Source organism: Vanacampus margaritifer, chromosome 6 (genome assembly GCF_051991255.1).
Source record: "Vanacampus margaritifer isolate UIUO_Vmar chromosome 6, RoL_Vmar_1.0, whole genome shotgun sequence".
Lineage (NCBI taxonomy): Eukaryota > Metazoa > Chordata > Actinopteri > Syngnathiformes > Syngnathidae > Vanacampus > Vanacampus margaritifer.
The window spans coordinates 15622709-15647166 of NC_135437.1; the positions used below are offsets into that span (position 1 = coordinate 15622709).

At 38.6% G+C, this 24458-nt stretch overlaps 1 protein-coding gene and 1 long non-coding RNA gene across 2 annotated transcripts; one reads left to right on the forward strand and one right to left on the reverse strand.

The window, feature by feature from the left end:
* Nucleotides 1-7928: 7928 nt before the first annotated feature.
* On the reverse strand, nucleotides 7929-24036 carry swap70b (switching B cell complex subunit SWAP70b). The gene is made up of 12 exons (XM_077568925.1): nucleotides 23856-24036; nucleotides 22468-22608; nucleotides 19650-19823; nucleotides 18052-18294; nucleotides 17559-17705; nucleotides 17307-17415; nucleotides 16113-16294; nucleotides 13451-13558; nucleotides 13214-13380; nucleotides 9398-9596; nucleotides 9217-9313; nucleotides 7929-8897 (listed from the first exon to the last, which is right to left on the reverse strand). The coding sequence occupies exons 1-12, from the start codon at nucleotides 24030-24032 to the stop codon at nucleotides 8779-8781; spliced, it is 1863 nt and encodes a 620-aa protein (XP_077425051.1). The 5' UTR covers nucleotides 24033-24036; the 3' UTR covers nucleotides 7929-8778.
* On the forward strand, nucleotides 13360-17312 carry LOC144053961 (uncharacterized). Its single transcript, XR_013294565.1, has 3 exons — nucleotides 13360-14159; nucleotides 15962-16029; nucleotides 16131-17312. It is a non-coding gene; the product is annotated as an uncharacterized LOC144053961 (long non-coding RNA).
* Nucleotides 24037-24458: the final 422 nt, after the last annotated feature.

Sequence of the window (24458 nt, forward strand, 5' to 3'; positions counted from 1 at the left end):
TGAAAATATATATATATATTTTTTTTTTAACAATGTCCAAAATCATTATTAATCTCCACTGTATAAATTTTTGGCGTGCATGTTTAGTTTAACCAATCAGACGAGTGCTTTGATAAACTCCTACTAACTAAATTGCTACTAGTTTTTACTTTTTATATTTTTTATTCTACTTTAAATCAACTTTTCTACTGTGGATTCGTTAGCATGATGACCATGAGATTAAGGTTATGTATAAAGGAATCTTTAATGTCGATTAGTGTTCCAATAGAATCTGACGTGTGATGTGTGTCCATGTTTGTGTACATTATGTTTAAAGATACCAAGGCCTATGAATAGTCTTTACGTTTTGTCCCACATGTCAGCAAAACAAGGAACTTAGTCGTAAATGTGCCCCTAAAAATAGGACCTCACATTGGAATTTTGGAATAGGCCCCGTGTCCCTTGATGCCATGTGACGGACGGTTACATAACAAGGAAGTGTTTGATGATGAGACAGTTGAGTTTCTTTTACTCAATTTGTGAGTTTATTACTATTTTGTTCCAATTCTAAATGTACATTTTGTTCCTAATGAATCACTTGAAGCTAACGGTAGCCGCTATCCAGAGAAGAATGCGAAGAGCGGTGAATCCAAATGTGACGAGGCCAGTTAGCGAATGTGAATTCTTTCATCGCATTGTCGAGACGTTATCAAGTGTGATTTATTCGAGAACAGTCTGACACTGTTGGTGCCATTTGGCCTTTTCTTTTGTGGCGTAATGAAACGCAGAAGAGCAGCAGCGGCGCGGCTGCCAAATTCCAAAGACAAAGTGCGTGTTTGTGATGCTCAAGTTAAACTTAAAAAAAATCATTATTGTTATTATGCCATCGTGTCATTGAAACCAGTTTCACTTAAGAACATAACATTTGGTAGGCAGGCCTATCATGAGTACAACTACAAAAAAAAAAGAGTCTAGGAAGCCATTTTGAAAAGAGACAGGAAGTCTGCCATTTTGGATTCCAGTGAACATTTTTGGGTCAATATTGGCCAACATTCAAAAATGAGCCTCTAGCGAATTTGTTTGATGCTAGCAAATTTGAAGCACGTATGCTAAGCAGATGGCCAACGCTAAACAAAAGAACCGTTTAATAAATTTGAAGACTCACCATTTACCGGTATCACTTCTGTACCACTGAATTTTGGGGGAAATCAGCTCCCCAACATGAAATCTGATGACTGGCCAATGGTTCAAGAGTGCACCCCCTTTGTATTTGTTTTAATTCGTCTCCTTCAAACAGTTTCGCAACATGAAGTTTGGTACGCATGTCTATCATAAAACACTACGTGGACACTAAGTGGACATTTAAGGATTAATTTGTTTTAGATTAAATTAGAACCAACAACCTCAACTTTTGTCCTGCGATTGTTGGTTTTACACACTGCGTATACACATGCAGTGATAGTAATAATAATAATAATAAAAAGAATAGCTTCCCCCTCGCTTGGCCAACAAAACACTAAACTATGTTGACTGTCATTTCAGTGATATATTGGTCACAGTTGTTTTTTGAGTGAACTTAGCTCGCATTTCAAGATGTTTTATTGACTTAGATTCCACATCCCTTGCAGCAGATGGATCTCCCCCCCCCCACAGATGGGCCCTTATGAGTTTCCAAAAATAACATGTTTACTAAAGCTAGCGTTATAACGCTAAGAATGCGCGCCGCGCTTAGCTTGTCGTGCGTTTGCGGGATTTTGTTATTAAAAACGAAAACACAAAAAGTCCTTTTATTTTGGATTTTGATTTACACGCTCTGACGTGTGACCCCGACACGAGACCCCTCGCTCCGCTGGATTTATCTTCATGCCGTTGGAATCACATTGTCCTCGTTAGCGCGCCTTTCAGCGCTTTTTTTTGGACAAAGTGTCGGCTGGAACGAGCGGGAATAATTCATCCTCCGCAGTCGAGTCTTGATCTCACTTGATTTGTTTTGACCTGTGCCGTCATCTGAATGTTGATGGTGGTCATCTCGTGGTTATCTGAATAAAGCCTGAACTATGAAATATATGACAAAAAATTCAGATTCTTTGTAAATAGGGTATTTCTTGGTCCTTTAGAACAAACAACCCCTTTTTTTTTTTAATCAACTTCCACAAAGGACTTTTGATTTGTGCCCTATTTGATAGATCTGGTCACAATGCTTTAAAATAGTTTATATATAATTGTCAAAAATATAATAATAAACATCCATATCAAACATATTAGTATTTTCAAAAATCAGAACGAACATTTCCCACTATTAATAAGTATAAAGTGTCTCTTCCTTCTCAATTGGTGCGATCTTGCAAAGCCATCAACTGGGTGATACTGCCCTCTAATGGATTATCTGTGCAATGCATGTCAGATTATATACGTCAGGGTTTTAAAAATGGGGAGAAAACTATTCTATTCATGAAATAGAGGGCTCAAAATGTCTTGTATTTAATATGATACGTTTGGATTTATAGGGTAAATGGAAATGGGTCGTCTGTTTATAAGGGCACACTTGTAAAGCCTTGTTTTTTATCCTATGAGCCAGTCACGGTTTCATGAAATAAAACGCACACTTATTGTCACATTGTGTGCAAATCAAATGACCCAAATGCAAAGATATACTAAGTTGAAAAGAGTTTTGTCATAGGTGGCATGGCGGCATGATTCCTTCTTGTGACTGGCTTGTGAATTTTTGTTTCTGGCATTTCAGAAATGTTTACACAAGTGGAAAAGCTCCATTGTCCCCACCGTCACTTCTCATTTTGATTCTTTGTCACCACAATAACCGCACGTCGTGGTTATGCGACAGCGACGCCAGCTCGCACCCGCCTTCCAGATGCGATATTTAAAGCGACGCTTGACTCATTGAGACATTTTCAGCTGTAAAAAGTTCATATTTTGTCCAGAAACGTCCTTATTTTACATGTAGAATTAATACCTTTAAAAACGATTTTTTTCCCCCTCACATACTGTCGACTGAAGATGACATCACCTGTGCTGAGGATGTAGGTAACGACCAATCATGGCTCAGTTTGCTTACCAAACCCAGAAAACAGATGAGGCATGATGTCATCGTCAGTCGACGGCAAGTGGAGAAAATTAGTTAGTCAAATCCATTCTGCACAAAATATTAACTTTTTACTGCTGAAAATGTTTCAATGAGTTCAGATTAGTTTAATGGGGGGAGGGGGGTGGGGGGTGCTTCCCCTGGATGATGGCGCAGGAAGCATGCCGGCGGACGGTTCATCCGATCCTGCTGTGCTCAGCTATTATTAGAGAGGATGCGGGTAAACAATGCGGCACTGGAACAACTGGATGCGCTGGCGGGAGTACAGTTCCGATCAACGGGGGATGGAAGATGTGCCCCCCCCCCCATCCCCATCCTCCCCCGCCGCCTCACACTTGTGTTTCATATTTACGCCTTGCCACACATTCTTTTGTCTTCACGGGGGAGGAAAGAGCAGGAGGAGACGCTGGCTGTCACGTAAAAAGCATTCCACGCGGAGAAAGCAGCGCCACGGAGACAAGCTGTCCTCTCAAACATCTTTGCTGCTTATTTATCTGTCTGGGCGCATCTTTGACCGGGTGTCCTACTTTGCATTTGATTGTGACTGCAGCATATATAGATACATACATACAAAATAAACATAATTCACGTTTTTTACGTGTGATTTTTTTTTGCAATTTTTTTTTGCACGATACGTTTTTTTTTTTACGTTTCATGTTTTAAAATAAAAACGTGAAAATGACATAAGATTGACATTTTTGCATAAGTTTCACATTTTTTCATGTTATAATTATGATGTTAAAATTTGAAAGTTATGTTGAATGTGATAACTTTCATGTAATAATATGATATGGAACTTTTTTTTCTGTTTTGGCAGCAACACGCACAATACACAAAACACAATGAAATATTTGTATTTTACATACGATGGTGCCTTGAAATACGAAGTTTTGGGAGATGCAAGCCATTATTTTATGTGTATTACATTTGTGGATGGTTTTTCATTTACTAGTATTTCACACACACAAAAAAAAACACAATTTTATAATTGACATTTTTTTCTGTCTCACACTCCAAAAAATGCCACATATAAAAAAATACTTATATGAGAAACGATATTAAATTTAAAAAAAATAATAAAAAAGCTTTTTTTTCTTCGGTTGTTGCTTCAAGTCTTTCCGGTGAACTGCCATTGATATAGCGCCTCCGTAATGGCGCAACACTGCAACTGCAGTTAAAATGCGTTGCTGCCGAGCTCAATCAACACAGCTGGAGCACTGTGTTGAGCGATATCAGTGGCGAGCAAATTAGGTGGAGGTGGCCGCCCGCTTCTGAATTTTGTGCACAGTTAAAACCCTGTAACCAACAAACTAAGTTATTAAAATATGAAAAACTAAAGTCAAAATGAAATAAAAACTAACTAGAATGAAAAATCCCAAACTAGTACAGCACTGCTGTCACCGGAAATATACGCAAAACTGGATTTGAATAATGTCAGGCCTCATTCACTATTAAATGCATAAAAATGTCAAGTTCATACTCAAAATCTCCGTTGGATGCACCACCAACATACCGGTCTCATTATCTTCGCACCACAATGTTGATGAATCCCAATTCATTCTTAATGACTGCATTTGCTTGTTGTGCCCTCATTTGCATAAGCCACGCCCATTCATCCCCCCAGAGTGCATGTGTTTTATTTATTTACACATGTCAGCCAATGCGCAGATAGGCTGTTGATGAAAAATCAGAAGAAGGTGCATGTGATTTTTAATTTAAAAAAAAAAAAGTTTTTAGTTTATCACCATATGACGAAACCCTACAAGAATGCTTTCTGTTTTGGGTGTGGTGGGCGAGGGCGCGTTGACCAAAGCTGCTAACTTCTCACTGCGCCGATGCGTTTTTGTGTGTTTTCCCGTTAACATCTGTTTGAAATCCTGCGAGGTGGTTTGAATCATCCTCGGAGACGCATACGGCGAGGATGTAGTGCGAAGCTATTTTTTGCCTCGTCTTCACCAGATGCTTGCCCTCAACACGGCACCCCAGGGGTACATGAATTGTCCCCCGCGTTGTTTCGCTGCACATACCTGACATTCCTAACGCTCACATCGGAGATTCCTCAGCGGCTTTTTGCATGTAGGATGCTCAGGGGGCAGATAGACCCCGTCACCCCACTTTTGAACCCCCATTTCCCAACGTACGCGCACCGGCACGCACCCCCTGCGAGAGTTTAGCGCATTTCTGCTTTGCATCACGTCGCTGGAATGCGGCACGCGAGCCGCAACGCTCGTAACCTCCGGTTGGAGGATGTTTGAAAAGCCAGAGGCATGATGGGATGCAGGCGCCGCTGGGGGCGATGGGAGGGGGGGGGGGGGTGGGGGGATTGGGGCCTTTGACAGCGCACATGTGGCGCGGCGCTCAGTGTTAATGATGCTACGTCTTGTTGCATAAAAGCGAATGTGCCGAGCGCATCTGGACGCCACATTGTTTTTGCCGTTTGTTTGGGCTGTGGCGGCGCGCTAGCACGATAGCAACAACCAAGCGGGGCTGAGGAAGGGGATTTTTACGAATAGACCACGGATTTATTTTCTAATATTTAAAAAGCGGCTTTTATTAGACTAACTTTTTTGCTATTTCAAGTTCCTGTCGGATATCATTCGGATCAGAGCGACACTTCTGTATTTTTTAATACAGTAGTTTTTCATTATAGTTTTAATTTCGTTTGGACTTTTTAAAAATTATTTTAGTTTTTATTAGTTATTGTCATCAATGAGGGTGAGGGGCCCCGCGGGTGAATGCCCGGGCCCTGCCTGTGCTCCACATATTTGATAGCATTAAACGGCGCCCTTGGTGACGTCTTCGAGCGAGTACCATACAACATTAACTGTACATATCCAAAGACTCCATTTGCTGATGAAAGGAATTTTTCTAAGAGGTTGTCACATGTAAAACAGACCAATATTTGTTCAATGTGTCACCCAACCATAAGCGTTGTGTCATTGCAATGCAGTGAGATCACATGCTGGACGCCTGAAAAGTGTAAACATATGACTCTACACAAATTTATTTTAGCAAGCAGATGCTAATGTAAACCCACCGCTATCACGGGTCCCAGTTTTGTTTTGTTTTTTTGCTACAGATTATATCACTATATTGTTCTGCCTCCTATTTACATTGGGTGTAATTCCACTGTCGGCCACTTAGTGGCGCTACACTTTTATCTCTGACCTTGTCAAATCTGAAAGAAGAAGAGTGAAAACAGAAAGTACACTATTAGAAGCTCAGCCTAATTTTTGTTCAAGATTGTTGAATGTCTGCTTTTTATTCTTACAGAAAGGAACGGTTGTAGGTTCATTTTATAAATTTTATAATGTACATAGTTGAGCGTGATTATTTTTGTATATTGCGAGATTAGTTAAATTTATTAGTTTTGAAAAACGGGATTTGTTTACTGTAAACACAGAGGAGCACTAACACTACAATATTTTTGTCATCCATTGTTCTTGCTCTCTTTCAATAAATCTTTTTCTTTTACATGTGTTTGTATCGTTGCAAAAGTGTGTATGAAGTATATAAAACAGGCTTTTTCTATAAAGCGGATTTCACTCATTGCTGGGGATCGGTCTCGATTCTAATCTAGAACGTAAACCCCACCATGACGAAGGAAGGTTTACTGTCCGGTTAACTATCAATAGCTGCAAAACACCACTAGGGGTCAGTGTTGCTCATAAAAACACCTACCTGTTCCCCTTCAGTATGAGTCATTATATGGGTGAGTAGCTTTAATTAGAGTTTTATATTATAGCGGTTACTGTACACTTATTTGACAATTATTGTTATAATGTTTATAAAGATTGAGTTTTACTTTGTATTATCTTTATTACAACAAAAGCTATTTTAAATTATTTTAAAGCGTGTTCCCTCAAGTGATACGGAAAAAAACAGCCTACAAACTCAGGTACATTTTTTTTAATTATTAACTGACATGCGATACCTTTTAATGAAGTCATTCTAGGTGTATTTTCCAATGCCAAATCTAACCCCTTTTTTTTCACTAGGTGTCCCAACACCTGCTCTAGGTGTTTGGGGTTTGTCCAAATGCTACCTCAGAATTTTTTTTTTAAGGAAGTGAGAGTAAGGTCACCCTGTCCTACAATGGTTCTCTTGGTTTCCTCTTTGCACAAAGTGAAATCCCAGCTTGCTTTTTGTCCTTCGCGCAATCTTGCAAATGTTTTTTCAAACTTGACGATGACCAAAACCAAAGAGATTTTTTTTACGAGTGACTCCTATGTCGGTCCAGATGCTCCGCAAACTCTGCCGTCACGCAACATGAAGCAAACTCTTTGGAATTTGGCGTTGTCATTTCTACAATCATGTTCCAAATAATTGATGTCAGACATTGTAGTTTCCCTCAGTCAGAGTTCACCTTATTGACCATTAGGCTTTCTCTCGGTTCTCTCGGGTGTCCGTGCCGCCCCCTGCTGCTTACACATGCTGCTGATGCAACGCGACATAGTGAAGGACAGATCATTTCCAAGAAGAGAAGCGTGTCAAAAGTACACGTAATCGAATTTTTCACGGATTAGGGTTGTTATTTTTGTTTCCATGAAAATTACTATAACTAGAAAGTGGGCCAATTTGCAGGGAAACGAGTAGACAAAATGTGTTCATTTAGATTTTATATTTATTTATTTTTAAATGTTTAGAATTCTTATGAAACACGAAGTCAATGGATGTTCAGGACGCAGTTCCATTTAGGCTTGAACACGGTGACGTGAGGAATAGGAATTCACCGTTTGAAGATGGCATATGTTTTGATGCAGCGCCCCCTGCTGAACATATAGGGAACAGGCAGCCCCAAACGACAGCAAAAGTAAAATTAGAAAAAAAACAAGTAGAAAAATTCTGTCATCACATTCAAGTAATTTTAACACATTTTTATTCCACATTTCACATTTATTCACATGTAAAAACGACAACACGCGCATGTATTACGCTAAACACACAGGAGTCTTAACTCATTCACTGCCATTGACGGTTATAGATGTCAAAAATTCATTTCAACTATTTCTATTATTTTTTTCACTTTTGATAACAAGAGTATGAAAACCTATATATTTTTTATTGTACATTTAGAACAGATATAAAATTAGTGATTAATCATGAGTTAACTAGTGAACTCATGCGATTAATTACAATTAAAAATGTAATCGCCTGACGCCCCTAATTTTTTATAATCTTTTCTTTTCTTTTTTTAAATCGTATCAGGCGATTTAAATTTTTGATCGTAATTAACTGCATGACTTCAATAGTTAACTCACAATTAATCAACATTTTTTATATCTGTTCTAAATGTACAGTATTTTTTTTCTAGTTTTTTTTACTCTTGTTTACAAAAGTAGAAAAAATGTTAAACTAATAGAAATAGTTCAAATGAATTTTTGACGTCTATAGCCGTCAATGGCAGAGAATGAGTTAAAATGTTCACTAGTTAATATTAGCATGAGTGCTATAGTTTTCTAAGTCAGAAATAACATATTTACATATTAATCTTAATTAGGGGTGACAAAAAGTATGCTCACCGGACATTTGATTAGGTACGGTCGCAAGTGTTTATTAATGTGATGTTTTCTAACATTTTTGTTGCCTATCATTTAGGGAGGTGGTGGGAACAACATGTAAAAACATCACATGAATGATAATATATTCCCGCCATGATTTAGGTGTTAGCATTGCTAACATAGCATTATTGTTGTCATCTACTGCGCCGGTGTCACCTGGTTCTTCATTTCCTGCCATTTCTTCTCCCTCAGGCTCAGCTCGGCGTCCGAGAAGGCGGCCGGGCCCCAGTTTGTGATTATCTGATGACCCTTGGAGCCTGACAGGTAAAAAGGAACAAGACAGATCATATTGAATACAAAGTGACAAATCTCATCAAGGCCCCATGAGTCGATGACATGATGTGAATATGAAAAACACACAAATTTAGAGAAATGTTTGATGAAAAATGCACACAAACAGACTGAATACAAAAATATGACTGGGCTAAATGTTAAATGCAATATATGCACAGCATTTTTTTTTTAAATATCCAATAAAGATTTCCTTTTAATTGAGTAAATGAAAAACGCCAAAATAAACACAGATATGAGAAGAAATTAAGTGAAAGTTATGCTAAAAGATGAAAACGACGTTACCTGGCTGAATGAGGCGCATGAAACCCTCGTGTTCGGCCACTTTGTGCTTCCACGTCTTTGTGTTGTTGGTGGCGTCTTCCAGCTTCTTCATCACCGTCTGACACACACACAAAAATATAAGATGATGATGATGATGATGAACTCTTGATCATATTGTGACTGGAATTTCGCGTTATGTTACCTGGTACTGCTCCAGTGCCCCCTGCCTGTCCTGCTCCAGCTGCTGCAGCTGCATCATGGCGTCACTCAGGGCTTTGTCCTTGGCTAGCCGCTCCTTGTGCAGCTCCTCCTTCTCGGCCTCCGTCTCCGAGATGGCTTGCTGCTGCCTCAGGTGGATTTGCTCCAGCTCGGCCCGCTTGGCCGCCTCCTCCTCCAGCAACCTGCGGCAACCGCCGTCACAGTTAGCGGCTAATGCTAATCTTGTTAAACATACATGAAGTCCAACATCTCGTCCAACACCGCGGGACAGCAAATATTTAATAAATATTTTAGTATTGATAAATTAATTATTATTGAATTAATAAATAAAACAAGAATGAGAATGCATTATTTTATTATCAAATTACCTTATATATTTTACATACAATTATTATTTTTTTTAACTCACCTACGAATGAGCTGTGCCATCTATCCCCCCCAAAAATTCAAGTTTCTTTTTAATAGTCAAAAATAAAAAGAGACGTAACAATGACACATCCATTACTTTGAATTGTCATTCATCAATAAAGTTGTTAAGAATAAAAAAGTTCCCCATTTTTTAGAAAACAAGTCAAGATGGTAGAAATACAGAGTAAATTACTTCTTCTTTTTTGAAAAAGTTGCAATATTGTTAGAGCAAACTATATGTGTAGCAAAACAGAAACAAAAAAGAATGATGAAAGTTTTTTCCAAAGCACATAGCTTTGTTTTTATAAAAGTCTACTAGCTTAATGCTAACAAACCATAGATGGGCTAATGAAACTCGCATCAACTCTGCAGTTTTACAACCCGATATGGATATTGTCACATTAACACACAACAGAACAGAACATTACTTCACGGCATATGTTCTTTATCCTTAACGGTTATGGCAAGTGCTATTTTTATTATTTAATAACATGCTACAAAAACTTGGGGGGCCTGAACAAATTAATGTCATCAACATAATGGCAATAATTTGCAATACAGTGAAAGTGAAGCTAGAATAGGAAGGATTAAAAGCGGAAGTCAAGGTCTAAAAGAGTCCAAAATGTACTTAGTTATTTTTATTTATTTATTTTACTTTAGGGGGGAAAAAAGATTATTTCATGATTATCTCCCTGGGCAATTTTTATCCATCAACATTTTTACCAGATAAAAATGCACGAAACTCCTCTTGCTGTTCAAATTCAACAAGAAAACGGTGAGTAATTCTGCGAGAACATAATTAATTGCAGCATCCATTCGTCTGTTAGGTTTGTTTGTTTCCCCCCGGCATCGGCGCTTATTGGGTTTTGTCCTGCCCAAACAACGCCTGATTGGTCCGATCGGAAAAAGATATACATAAACATATCAGCGGGAGCGGTACAAAATATGTATTCTCCGGAGTTTGTGAACTCACAAATACCGCGAGAATTCATCTTGCTGGCAAGGTTACCTGTTGGGCTTCCGTAGCTTCTTCCTTGATCCCTCACATTAAGCTCTTTAAGGGACGGCTACTGTTAAATATTTATGCATAGTGACATATTATGACGATATCAAGGTCTTTCACCGACAGTTATATTTTTATAGTTGTTTTTCGGTGTTGCCGTTTTGACGCAAATTTTACCCTTTGTTACTTGACCAACAATCTGAAAGCAATTGTTTCACATTGTAGATACGGATATTTTTGTATGTTTAGGGAGCAGATATGCAGATAAGGATTTAAGAAGACGAACAGTGTCCTGTTTTGTGCTCGCCAAATATGTTTTTCTTTGATCGACGTCATTTTTGCAGTTAGTTTTTGTAACGACACCCAGTGCACTTTCTTACTTTAGCCACGAGGTGGCACTGTTTTTCCGTTAATGGTGATACTCCCAGAGACGGTTTTGAAATGACGTGATGTTACTCTGTATAATTAGATTAACACCCCTTACCAAAAAGAAGTATATTCAAGTATATCAAAATTACTAAAGTATAATTCCAGTTCACTTTTCTTGTACTTATTGAAAGTATACCACCACTAAGTAAATGTTAAGTGTACTTGTAAGTATACTAAAAGTTTACATACTGTAGTATATACTTAGAAGGGACTCGCTGTTTAAGTAACGGACCGAAATTATAGGTTTTTTTTTTTTTTATAAAGCCCAAGCCACCATGTGGCTGGATAGCCTAGCGGCTAGGCTCGGTACATCTGGTATTGGAGTTTGCCGTTTTGATCCCTGTCAATTCACCACTGCACTTTTTACTTTAGTGTAAACTAAACTGTGGACATAAGTATGCTACAAAGTATACTTATTAATGTACTTTATAATATACTTAAGTATACTTTTAAGTGTACTAAAATGTATACTTAAGTATACTTTTAGGTGTACTAAAATGGGCCGATTTAGTCCTAAGGAGTTTACTTAAAGTTTACCTTTAGTACAAGAATAAGTACACTCGAAAAATAAATAACCAGAGGGTTGGCTATTCGATCCCTGCTCTCCCCAAGTCATGTACCGTTGTGTCCTTGGGCAAGACACTTCACATGCCTTGCCTCCAGTTCTACTCACACTGGTGTATGAATGGTGCAAATGTTTGGTGGTGGTCGGAAGGGCACACTGGCAGACACGCTTCCGTCAGCCTGCTCCAGGGCAGCTGTGGCTGATGAAGTAGTTTACAGCCACCAGAGTGTGAATTTATGAATAATGTATTCACTGTAAAGTGTCTAGAAAATCGCTATATAAATCTGATGCATTATTATTATTATTGCAAATTATTTTTGTTACTCCAACAAATTTTGCAGACCGCTGGGCTTTTCAGAAGCCATTTAAAAAAAAAGAGAACACCGCTCTAATAGACATTGTTTTATCTGACTACAGCTCCTGGTTTATGTTCTTCGTGTGTGTGTGGTCCACTTTGAACACTCAGCATCTGCCGTTTGGTCAAACTGTGCCGACTCACCCGCTCCTTGGTCAGGAAAGTTAACGTCAGCAAAGAGGAAGGAAAGTCAAAGAGGAACTTGAATATGTGACCATTTAACTGGGCAGCGTTCTTCCCAGATCATTCGACTCGGAATTTTAGATGAAATGACTTAATTTGACGTAAATATTTGCTGATTTTTTTCTTTTTTTAACTCTACTCCCAAAGCCAGTTTCAGTTGACCCACAAAAAAGTCTCAAGAAGACTGATATGCTACAAAAAAAGTAAAAACATTCAGCATTAAAAATACGATCATATAAAACAATTGATTAAACTGATTAAAATATGCTAATCACCAGTGTAATCAATTAGGGGTGGTAATCTTTGAATATCTCATGATTCGATTCCGATTTTTGGGTCAGCGATTCGATTCAGAATCGATTTTCGGTTAAGAAGGTTTTTTGATTCAAAATTATTTGATTGACAATGATTTTTGCTTCTATAGACGTGCAAGGAATTGTAATGATCTACTCCAGTCTGACTCGCTAATGCTAATTAGCGCGCTACTCGCAGCACTTTTAGCACTCAAAAGATCGTCTCCACACTGCAAAAAAACAACTTTTATTGGAATAACTATATCGTGACTTCCTTCTACTCTCTAATGTGGCTACAACAGGGTATTAGACCGCATGGAACCACACTGCCCCTAAGTGGCCAAATCGGGTACAACACGAACAGCGCTCCAAGTAAAGGCACACACAGACAAAGGCAAGACAGTATAAAATAATTTAAATTAAAAAAATTGATTTTGGGACTTTTAAAATCGATTCTGAATCGTACTAAATGAGAATCGCGACTCTTATGAGAACCATTTTTTTGGCAAAGCCCTATAATCAATAGGACAGACAAATATTTTGTCATATTTTTGCCAACTGACCTGGCCTGCAGCTTGCGAACGGTCTCCTCATCCTGGCGGGCACGTCGCTCGTCTTCCAAGGCGTCCTCCAGCCGCCGATACATGTCCTCCATCTCGCGGACCCTCTGCAGGTACTGCTCCACCTCCGTGGACTTCTGAGCCACCTGCTCCTCCATCTGTTGCCTCACCTGAACACATGAAGAGCGCACACAAGTGTGTCCTTAATGTGCCCGGATGGGAGTTCACACACATACGCACCATTTTCTCTCTCTCCAGGTCCACCCTGTAGCGGTCCTGGAGGTCGGCCTGAGTCTGAAGCCGCCGCCGCTCTTCCTCCGCCGCGTTGGCTGCCGCTTCTTCTAGAGCCTGATGACCACACGATAGGTTAATATACACTTTCAAGATATTTTATTGTTGTTTGTGTTGTCTGTGTGTGAGAGAGGGAGAGCGTGAGAGACAGTAGAATATACAATGAACAACGGCAACAAACTAGCACTCTATTTACTTCTGTGCAGTGTCTTGACTGTGTGCGCGTGCACATACTCTCATTGTGCATTCATGCAGTCACAAACTGCTGAACAAAAGAGTGGCACCTCAATGCCAAATGTTTGTGCATTCAACACCAAGACAAAGTGTGTCAGCCAGTGAGCACACCAGAGTGTCATACGCACACGCACACGCAGACACTGTGTACCCACTTGAACAACAACAGTGAAACGCAATCTGCTCCACCGCACCAGCCAGTCTCCCCACATGGGAAAAAATGGAAATAGAATCTGTTTCAGGGTTAAGGTTAGTTAGCAATATGGTTTTCCTTTACTTAAAGATACTTTATTTTTTACTTTTACGGCCCTATACTAACTGTATATGTCTAATCTGTACGTATACGGTATAGTTTATACAGTAGTCTGCTCGCGAGATTGGAGGAGCAAGATGGCCGCCCTGTGACTTCAACGGCTTGTACGGGGTATGTATGGGCTATCCAGTCATATATTCAGATCAGTGTTTTTTCCACAGTTCAGGGGGCGGCCATTTTGAATGAAAATGACATCACAGTTGCCACGTGGCAAAGGCAACATGACATTGATGATAAGGATAGCTATTGTTGTAATTTGGACAAATTGTACAAATGTCAATTAGAGCCGTGAGTGGTCGTTACCCGGTCCTTGAGCAACTGTGATGTCATTTTCAGTCAACAGCAGGTGACAAAATGGAAGCTCACAAAGATGGATAAAAATGGGTGGGTTTTGCTTATTAATTCATTCATATTCCACAAACACAATATTAGTCAGGATGCCGTGTTTAGACTAGTGACGCTGCATAGAACATATTATTGTAAAGAAAATATATATACTGACCAAAAAAATCATGTTAAAAGTTGCAATGCTACTGTAGCATTGACTCAACTTTAATGCGATCAAAACGAGGTGTTCATATAGCTTTGCTAACGTTGTGACCTGAGCAACAAAAATACATCACTGGTAACTGACATAAATACATTTGGTGTTTTTACCCTTTTTTGACAAAGTTAAGAGTAGAAAGTACTTTTCAAATGTAGGGAGTAAAAATAAAAAATCATCAGAAAAATGCAGAAGAAAATCTACTTAAGCACAGTAACAAATTTGTATTTGGTTACTTTCCGCTACTGTGGATGATTCATTAAGGTCACGCCATGATGACAACTTTCTTTTTAGAGAGTAAAAGTTGCTAATGCTAATGCTAATGCTAATGCTAACATGAGTCCGAAACCCAGCACAATCCGCGTCAGCAGTCTGCTGGACGGTCCGGTTTGTGGCTACAAACCGGAAGATCGTGTTTAACGACGACCCACTGGCTGAGCGACCCTGCTTCATTCTGCATTCCTGCATGACAAGAGGTGAGACATTATTCATGAGCTGGGGGACGTAGCTGTGGAGGGTGGACGCTATTCGTATTCATGACACGCCGTCAAACTGGCCAGCGGGTGCAAATGCGGCGTTGTAGCCTCGGAACAATGGTGCTGTTTGGAATAAGAATGTGGCTCGTTCGCACCACGGGATGTCTTCACCCACTTGGAAGGTTGCCCATCTCTATTGAAAGCTTTTTGAGCATTTATTGATATCCACAAAATACACATGTACTAGTATGCTTTTTCACTAGGAAGTGAAAGAGGATTAAAAGTATTTGTCCTCTTTGCGTGTTCCAAAATTTGAAGACAGATTTAATGTAAGAAAAAACACCTTTGCAAAAATGATTTTTTAATCTAACAGAGATCTCTGGACATTTAACAGCCTCTAATTCATCACTTAAACAGGTGGGATTCAGAGCGTCGAATGTAGTTCTTCCGCGTGTAGAATCGCTTCTTATAGTTAAAAGACCTCCTCTCTTTTATTTGTAGACAAAACATATCTCTGGGTACTTTTCCATGAGCAGATGGCGAAAACAGAGTCAGGAGTGCTTGTTCGAAACAGATTCTGTTCTCAAGGACCAAATGTGTTTTCGCACAAAGCGCTGAGAAGGAACTTTTTAGACTAAATAGTATGTCCCAATTTAAGGTCAGATTATACCGAAATCAACACCATCTGCTCTGCACAGGACACAAAACATTTCGACAAGGTTAATATAAAGAATTAAAATGTTAATAATGTGTAACAATGGTTAATATATGAAATGAAAAATTAAAAATGTTATAATATCTACCAGAAGACAATTCAGCACACAAGTATGCTTTACTAGTAAAGTTTTTTCCATTACTTTATATTTCTGTACGCTACATTTCTTTCTTTTCAGATGGGCACCAAAATCGTATCCCCCCCCCCCTCAACACTCCTCTCTGTAAAAGACAATTCAGCACACAAGTATGCTTTACTAGTAAAGTTTTTTCCATTACTTTATATTTCTGTACGCTACATGTCTTTCTTAATAAAAGTCCCGTCCTCACCTTCCTCATGTCTTCCAGTTCATGCTGCTTTGCCTCGTTGGCCGTCTGCAGCTCCTTCATCCTGGTCCGCAGCTCCTCCTGGTCGGCCTGCTGCTTGAGGCGCAGCTCGCGACGTTTGTGGCGCGACTCGCGGTGCGGCGCCTGGCGGCCCGCTCGCAGCAGGTTCACGCACGTCTGGATGGCTGCAAGAAAAAAACACAAGCGTGCTCAATAATGCTTATACACAATATTCACAACAGGTTTGGGATGTTTGAATGTACTTTTAGCACTACTTGCTCTTCTCTAACAAGAAGCTAACAGCTAATGTTTTTCCTTATTTCCAAGGACAACCATTTCTATACCTTTCTGTGACTCTACCAGTCTCTGTGTATCCCTGTTGCAACGTGCTGGTAATCTTCCGTGACACAAAAACTCAGCAGCCACTTCCCTCTGAGAACATCCTGTTTGAAGTTTCGCAATAGCAAGGTCCTGTTGATCAGACGCTTTGATCTCATCCAATCAAAATGTGGATCAAAAAACCTGTTGCCAATTTTGACATTCTGCTTCTTGTTAGAAAACAGCAAGTTTTGAAAAAAAAATATTGAAGCGTCAGAGAAGGTCAAATTCAGTTCATATGTAAATGTTATAGTACGTGCATCCTGAAATTTCAACCCCTGCCTCCGAAATCTCATCTTTTTGTGAGTAATATGAAACACATTTTGTTGTTTACAGGCACAGGATTTTTCCAAAATGGACAAAAAAATTTTTTTCCTCCTGTACACATAACACCCTATAATTATATAATATAAACACTTTTTGTTTTGTTTTTAAGATTTTTGCAAATGTACTAATAATAATAAAAAAAGACATCCCATCTATGCAAGTATTCTCAGAACTAGAGGTATTCAATACCACTTTTTGCAGATTTTGTCACCCTTTGATTACTCACCGATACGGAGTAGCGATACCGCTAGCACTTGTGATATATAAAATTTCATTTAACACAATGACAAACAAATGTGAACAAAGAACGTTCTTTCTAACGCAGATGGTGATTCGCCGATGTGTTTAACTGCAGTACAGCAGTACTAACCTGATTGGACCTCTTTGTTTTATTTTAAATCAATTTAGTCATACAAACTATTTTTCATGTTGTCATTATGGTTTTGTGTGTAGAATTTTGAGGACTTGGTGCCGACAAGTTAAACCACTCACCCTGAATCCACTCCTGCTTCTTTTTCTTGTCTGATGCGCTGATTTCAAAACTCTTATTTGAGGATCTGATGAAGAAGAGACACTTTTTGCCCTCTTTGTCCACCAGAGGCTAAAAAAAAAAAACAGCACACATCAGTTCAGTTGACAACACAATTTGTACTTTTCCATTGTCAAAACTGGTGATTTTGGATAGTGTTTTTAGACTGGGATATTTGCACTCTTGTATGTGTTTAAAGTGGAAGTTATCCTTGCCTCCACACTGCAGTGTTCGTCCAATAAGATGTCCCCTTTCTTCTCAGCCTGATCTTCGCTCACATAGTAGGAGATGGAGTTAGGCTTTAGTGTGAACCAACGCTCCGTCCAGTTCTTTCTCTTGTGGCCTTTCTTCATCATGTAGCCCTGCACGAAATGCATCTTAACTTAAACTAATGTTATCATTTACGTTATTGTTTGTGCAATTACACTGTCTCCCATTCAAAGCATGCAGCAGGTTCCCTCAATACTTAAATATGCATTACTTTAAGTAGGCAAAGTAAGTCACCATGGCAGAGAAAAGTTAAAAGGTGTACATTTTTGCTGCATGCTTTGAATGAAGAAAAGTAGTGCTATCTAGTACACTTCATAAAAGCTGTTATATGACCACAATAAGGGCATGCTTAGTTCCGTAACGAGCCATACTTTCATAAAAAATAAAAAGCACATTAAAATTCTGCTGCATGCTTTGAATGGGCAAAAGGGGCCGGACCTGCTTGAGCACGTCCATGATGAGCTCCTGGTGGAGCTCGTGGATGCCCATGGAGAGGGTCTGCCTGTCCATGCCCTTGCTGAAGTGCCCGGAGCCCACCAGAGCGATGAGCTGCCACACGCTGATGCTCTGCTGCTGCTGCTGCTGTTGCTGCGAGAGCATCTGCAGCTTGTAGTCCTCAAAGCGCTCCTCCACCCAGCTGCCCCCCATCGCCTCCGTCAGCTTGCGCAGGAAGTACTCCATCTGGAAATACGCAGGTGAAACATGGGGTGCCAATGCTGAGAGATGCTCATGGTAAATTGCACGTTTTTGTCACACAATTGCATCTGTTTAAATGCTTGTCGCTCAACATATATTGGACTATTTTTTATACAGTATTTTCTCTCAGCATTTCTGAAATGATTTACAGTGGGGCAAAAAGTATTTGGCCAGTTTCCCATAGGCTTCCTATTTGATTTTGGCCAAATACTTTTTTTACTCCACTGTATTTTGCCATTTGAATGGTTGTCCAAGAGTGTTCACATCATTTTATTATACCAGGTTAAATGTTTGTCTTTCAACATTATCATAGTATTTTTGATGCACAACAGTGTTAGTTTAAATGCTTTTCTTACAGCATTCAAATGCTTTGATGCATGATTGTATTATTGTGAACGCTCGTCTCACAGTATTTACTTTTTTGACACAAGACAGTGACGGACGAATGTTTTTTATTGGCTGGGCAGTTTAATCAGCAGATATTAGCGCTTTTAAGATATATATATATATATATATTTTTTTACACATTAACAAAATACAACAAATGCCGAATAAGATAAAGATAATGACGTTCAAAGAAAAAATCCTGCAAAAATATCGGCCAATTTTTACCTGTGTTGTTAAGTTAAACAGTCAAACATTCTACCTGTAATTCATATCTTTATTGCTGTAAGCGTTAAGGCACCAAACAAATATATATATATATATATATATATATATATATATATATATATATATATATATATATATATATATATATATAAAATGTTATTGATCTGCAGATTAATCATTAATTGGAATTTTATTCGGCCAAATGTCTGAATTGACATCGACCTTAAAAGAAAACGGTCAGGCCCTAATTCAGATATTTTTGATGATGTTGACACTTGCTTGAATGCATCAGCAGTTGAAATGTTTTTAGCATAGTTTTTTCCTTCACTTTCATGGTCTTGCATATTACCATACTTTGAATGCTTGTCTCTGAGCATTCATATATTTTTTAATAGATAACAATGTCATGTTTTTAAAATGCTCATCTCACACAAGTCACTATTTCTTTTAAAGCAATCGATTTGATATTTTTCTCTCAGCATTTACACAAGGCAAAACACAAACATACAGTGTATAGAATATGAGCGCGTGTGTACTTTGACAAACTTCCTGTGATCAACGATGTTTGTCAAAGTCTACATTTTCCAGCATTTGTAACAGAAGAGGAAGTTCCCAACTTCCTGTTCTTGATTGCTCATCAGCGACACATCAAGCGACCTTATCATCTTACAAACGAACATGCGGTAATCCATTCACCAGCGTAACACTGTAACGCGGGAAGTGCTGACCTCCTCCGTGACGATGACGGGCGGGTAGCTGTCCTCGGACAGGAAGTTGAAGATGCACCAGATTTTGAAAGCGTCTTCGTTGGAGATGAGCAGCTGATTCTGGTCCAGGTTTTTCCTGGAGCACAAAGTCCAACACATCCTGTCGAAGTCCTGACGATCAAAGTTGTCCGTCGCCTGCCGCATATAATTGAAAAGTTGTCAATATACTGTAAGAACAAGGAACTTTATAAACAAATAATGGGTGTTATTCACCTTACAGTATGCTTCTCCAAATTTGGTGATTTTTTCATTTATACTTGAGAATTTTTTTTTTTTTTGCATTTCGGATAATTCATAAAATTCTGAGATATAGTACATACTTTTTGTGATAAGCATGTCTCTCAATTCAATGTTTTTTCATATCAGAAAAAATACCAAAATATTTGAAGAAAAGAACATGAAAAACTAAAAAATAAATTCACTTTTTTGTTGATTCACTGATTTCTTTACCGTCATTGCTGCCTAATGCTGCAATTATTGGAAAAATAAATATTATGTTTATATTAAAAAACACACACACAACAATCTCACTTGTTTTTTTCTCTCTTTTATGACTGAACTTTTTGGGTTTAAATCAGAAAAACTACAAAAATTAAAGGCGAAAAATTTGTTGATTCACTGATTTCTTTACCGTCATTGCTGCCTAATGCTGCAATTATTGCAAAAATAAACATTATGTTTATATTAAAAAACACACACAACAATCTCACTTGTTTTTTTCTCTCTTTTATGACTGAACTTTTTGGGTTTAAATCAGAAAAACTACAAAAATTAAAGGCTAAAAATTCTGACACAGGAGGAGGAAAAAAAAAATCTTGATCCCCCCCCAAAAAATGTCTCCAAAAATAAAGTAATGCATTAATCCGAATAGCACAATTGAGTTAGTGGGTCAGGGTGCACAATGTGGCACTGGCTGGTAGAGTTCCATGAGAGTTTCTACCGTGCCTCAAAAGAGAAGTGCCTGTGTCGACAACGGCAAAAATAAATCATGCTGAACTTCCCGAGAAAATGTGAGGAACGCGGAGGGGAACACAAGCGTCGCCATGGAGACGGCTGGCAGGTCGAGCGTGCGCTCATGCGGCTTGCAGAGCACACATCGAGACAAATATGAGTGGGGCAGAAGCGAAGCGGCTACTCGACATCATTATAACGCCAGTTTCCTTGTCATCATGTGTAATCTAAGACTATTATACACAAGCACACAGACAGGATGTGATGCAACCGCTATTGTGTTCTGTGGGGCTTGTGTGGAAACTTGTGCCACTCCACCCAAAAAGGCTCAGAATGGCACCTCCCTCAAAGATTAGTAAGCGTGTGAGACAATACCCTCTTCTTTTTTTTTTTACCAAAATAAATATAGCTCCTAGATTTAAAGCGCGGACGCTCCACCGGAAGCTTTGCTGGAAAATGTTGCACTTCCGTGCGGGCCAATGTTGTGATGGTTTCCACTGCCTGGAAAAAGGGTATTTTCCACCTTTTCGTGATGTCTTTGTGCTGAATAAATGCAACCCAACCACACATTTGTCCAGCTTTCCCCATGTTGCTTATATGTATACATGACATGACATTAACACAAAATGTGACGGATAAAGTTGACCTGTCATTTTTCAGGACTCAGAGTCAATTTATGTGCACAATGGGATGCTTTGTGGAGTCATGTGACTAGATAGCAGGTTGGATCACCCTGACACACGCATGTACTCAAAATAACTGTTTCTTTGTGTACCAGTGTGCCGTTTCCTCACTACAATGATGCCATCACTTTATCTACGTGTATGTGTGCATACGAGATGATGATGACGACACGTCCTGAACTTACATCACTACTTTTGCATTTCCTGACCACACCAAAAGTCACTCACAGCGACAGAGAGAAAGAGCAAGAGTCACTCAAAATCAATAGGATTCCTGTTCTGTAAAATCGCAATGTCAGGACAAGGAAGCAAGCTCCTGTGACATCATCAACGAGGAATGGACAATGAATGCACAGTTGCTTGATAGCAGCCTGATAACAGACTGACAATAAGATTGAGTGATAGATAGATCTTTTTTTTTAAGGGTACATTTGAGCAGGCCACAGTATGATTGGCTGCAACTTGAACAGGTGCCTCTCTTCTAAGTTGATAACAGAGTAGGTGGGGGAGGAAGAGAGCAAGATGACATACTGCAAACAGAAATGCCGTTTCCCTCTGGTTAATGTGCATTGCCCCCCCTCCTCAAAAAAAAAGTGCCAGTGGGTACTAGTTAGCTCAAGGACAACATGAGTAGCCCACGGGTCCTTTCTAAAAATAGCCCACCAGTGATGTAACATTGTGACTTAATAAGAAGAATTAAAACAGAAGAACATTCATTTATTAATTTAAACTTAACATGAAACACCTGTCTTCTGTACTAAATATTTTATATTTTGTTTAAAAATAAAATAATGTTCAATGGTTTTTATTTACCAAACTATATGTACAGTATATATTTTTTTTAATTTTAGAGCTGTAATTTTAGAGCTGTAATTTTAATACCGTGATATTTTTGCTCACAGTTTTTATTACACTGTTCAAATCTAATATCGGTTCATCATTTGCTTTAAGGTGTGTTTACAAAAGTGTCTAGAACATCTGAACTTTATTTGAGGTTAATCAGAAGCACTTTAAATGGTTTCCGTTGTGTGCTGACTTCCATTTACCATGAATCTGAATGTGATTGGTTAATTCTCCTCAGTCATGACAGTTTGCGCACGCATGTAGACGTTATATAGCCGCTGTATCTGTCGAGGTGTGCTGACCTTGTCTAGGATGAACTTGTTGAGGTAAGGCATGTAGCCCTGGTTGGATACGGGACCCTCATCATCATCTTTGAAATGCTCCTCCAGAGCCACGGGGTCATGTGGGATCCTCATTACTGTACACAAGTTGTGTGACAAAACCTACAAAAACACATACAAAACAACATGGACTTCAAGTATAAATACACCGTGATTATCACATTTGACTACTGAATGAGACTATGGTTTTTTTTACGCTCTTACATCACATCATTTGTTTTATTTTCATGTATTTTATTATTAAATAAATAGGTTAGTAAAACTATTATGTTTTGCATTCTTTCTTTTTAACAAAATAGTAAGATATTTTTATTTGTATTCATTTTCATTTTAATAAAATGTTAAGTCACATATTTATATTATATTATATATATATATCATATTTATTTTATATTTTATCCGCATCATTTTTAAAATGCTGTAAAAAAGAAAAAAGAATGACAGTTTGTTCAAATTTTTTTAAATTGTCTATATGTAAAGGTAATTTATTTTCAATAAAAAAAAAGACATCTTTATTTTTTAGCTATTTCTGTATAGTACAAATGCATGCTTCACTCAATTCATAAAAAGTACATATTTTTCATAATTATTCATTACTTTCCAACTAGCTTTTGAATGTTTCTTAAAGTAAATCATTCCATTTAAGTCAACCTGACATGATGATACATTGAAAAAAGAGAAGTTTCTCATGCATGATTTAAACACAAACTTAAACAAGAAGTTATTTTTTATTACTCTTTGAAAACTAACAAACTTTACTGACTGAAATTGCTCATAACTCAACTAAATTTTTAATTTGAATTAATCAAAACAGAAATATTTTTCGACTGTGAAACATTTAATAAATGTATTAACATTTAATACACTGACTTGACTTGAAACTTCAAATAAAACTAGGATGGGGGTTTTTTTTTGGGGGGGGGGGGGGGTCGCCATGTTTGCTTTGCCCCTGACACTGGCATCCCTGTGGCTTCACTGCCCACAGTTCATCAAAAGAAAACAAAATGTGACGTTTTGACAACATGCGGCTTAAAGTATTTCATAACTTTATTTTTAGCTCACTGATTAGTTTTGAATGAGTATCTGGATATAAAACTGCTTTTAATAACGCTATAAATCGTCGTTTTACATCTTTAGCTAACTTTTGGGACTACCGTCAACCGTTTGCCATTTTACTGAGCATCAAATGTTCACTTTTAACGTTCACACAAAGAATAATAATCAACTTTGTGTGTGTGTAAAATTAGCTGACAAGCAGGTGCGAGTCATCCGTGTGTTTCGTTAATCTTTTCAAGAGGAAGTTTCGTCCAAAACCGTGTTCTTGTCGCTGTTTTTCTTTTGAGTTTTACCTTGAGCTGAGATTTGGACACTTTTCCGCTCTTGTCCACGTCGAGGGCCGTGAAGGCGTGCCAGATGGACTTCAACAACTCGTCCCGCAGAGACATCACCGTGATCGGCTGATTATGCTGCTTCGACTCGCACTCTCTTCTTGTTCCTTCTGGCTGGAGGTCACACTCACACTGCATCCTCTCTCTCTCGCGCTCACGTGACGTGGGTGGGTTTTCGTGAATCACACTTTTCGAGTAATTCTGATTGTGGTAAATATACTGTATACCCCCCCACGCTTCTAGGACACTTAGATATTCAGCGTAACGTTATCTTATTTACATTAGCCACTTTACGTATATGTAATAATGTATTTCATACATTTGTGATGCATAGGCGTTTAATTTTGAGCATGAACCGTGGTAATGGCAGGGTAGAATGATTTTCTAATTAGGTTGTTTACAAACACGTTACATACAGACCCCCCCCCCCCCCCCCCCCACACACACACACACACACACACACACACAGTGTTTTGTATAGCTACCATCTTATCTGCCAACTTCATTGTCTCAGCAGCATCAAAAAACAAAACTGCTGACAAGCATGTGTAATGTCATTAAAGC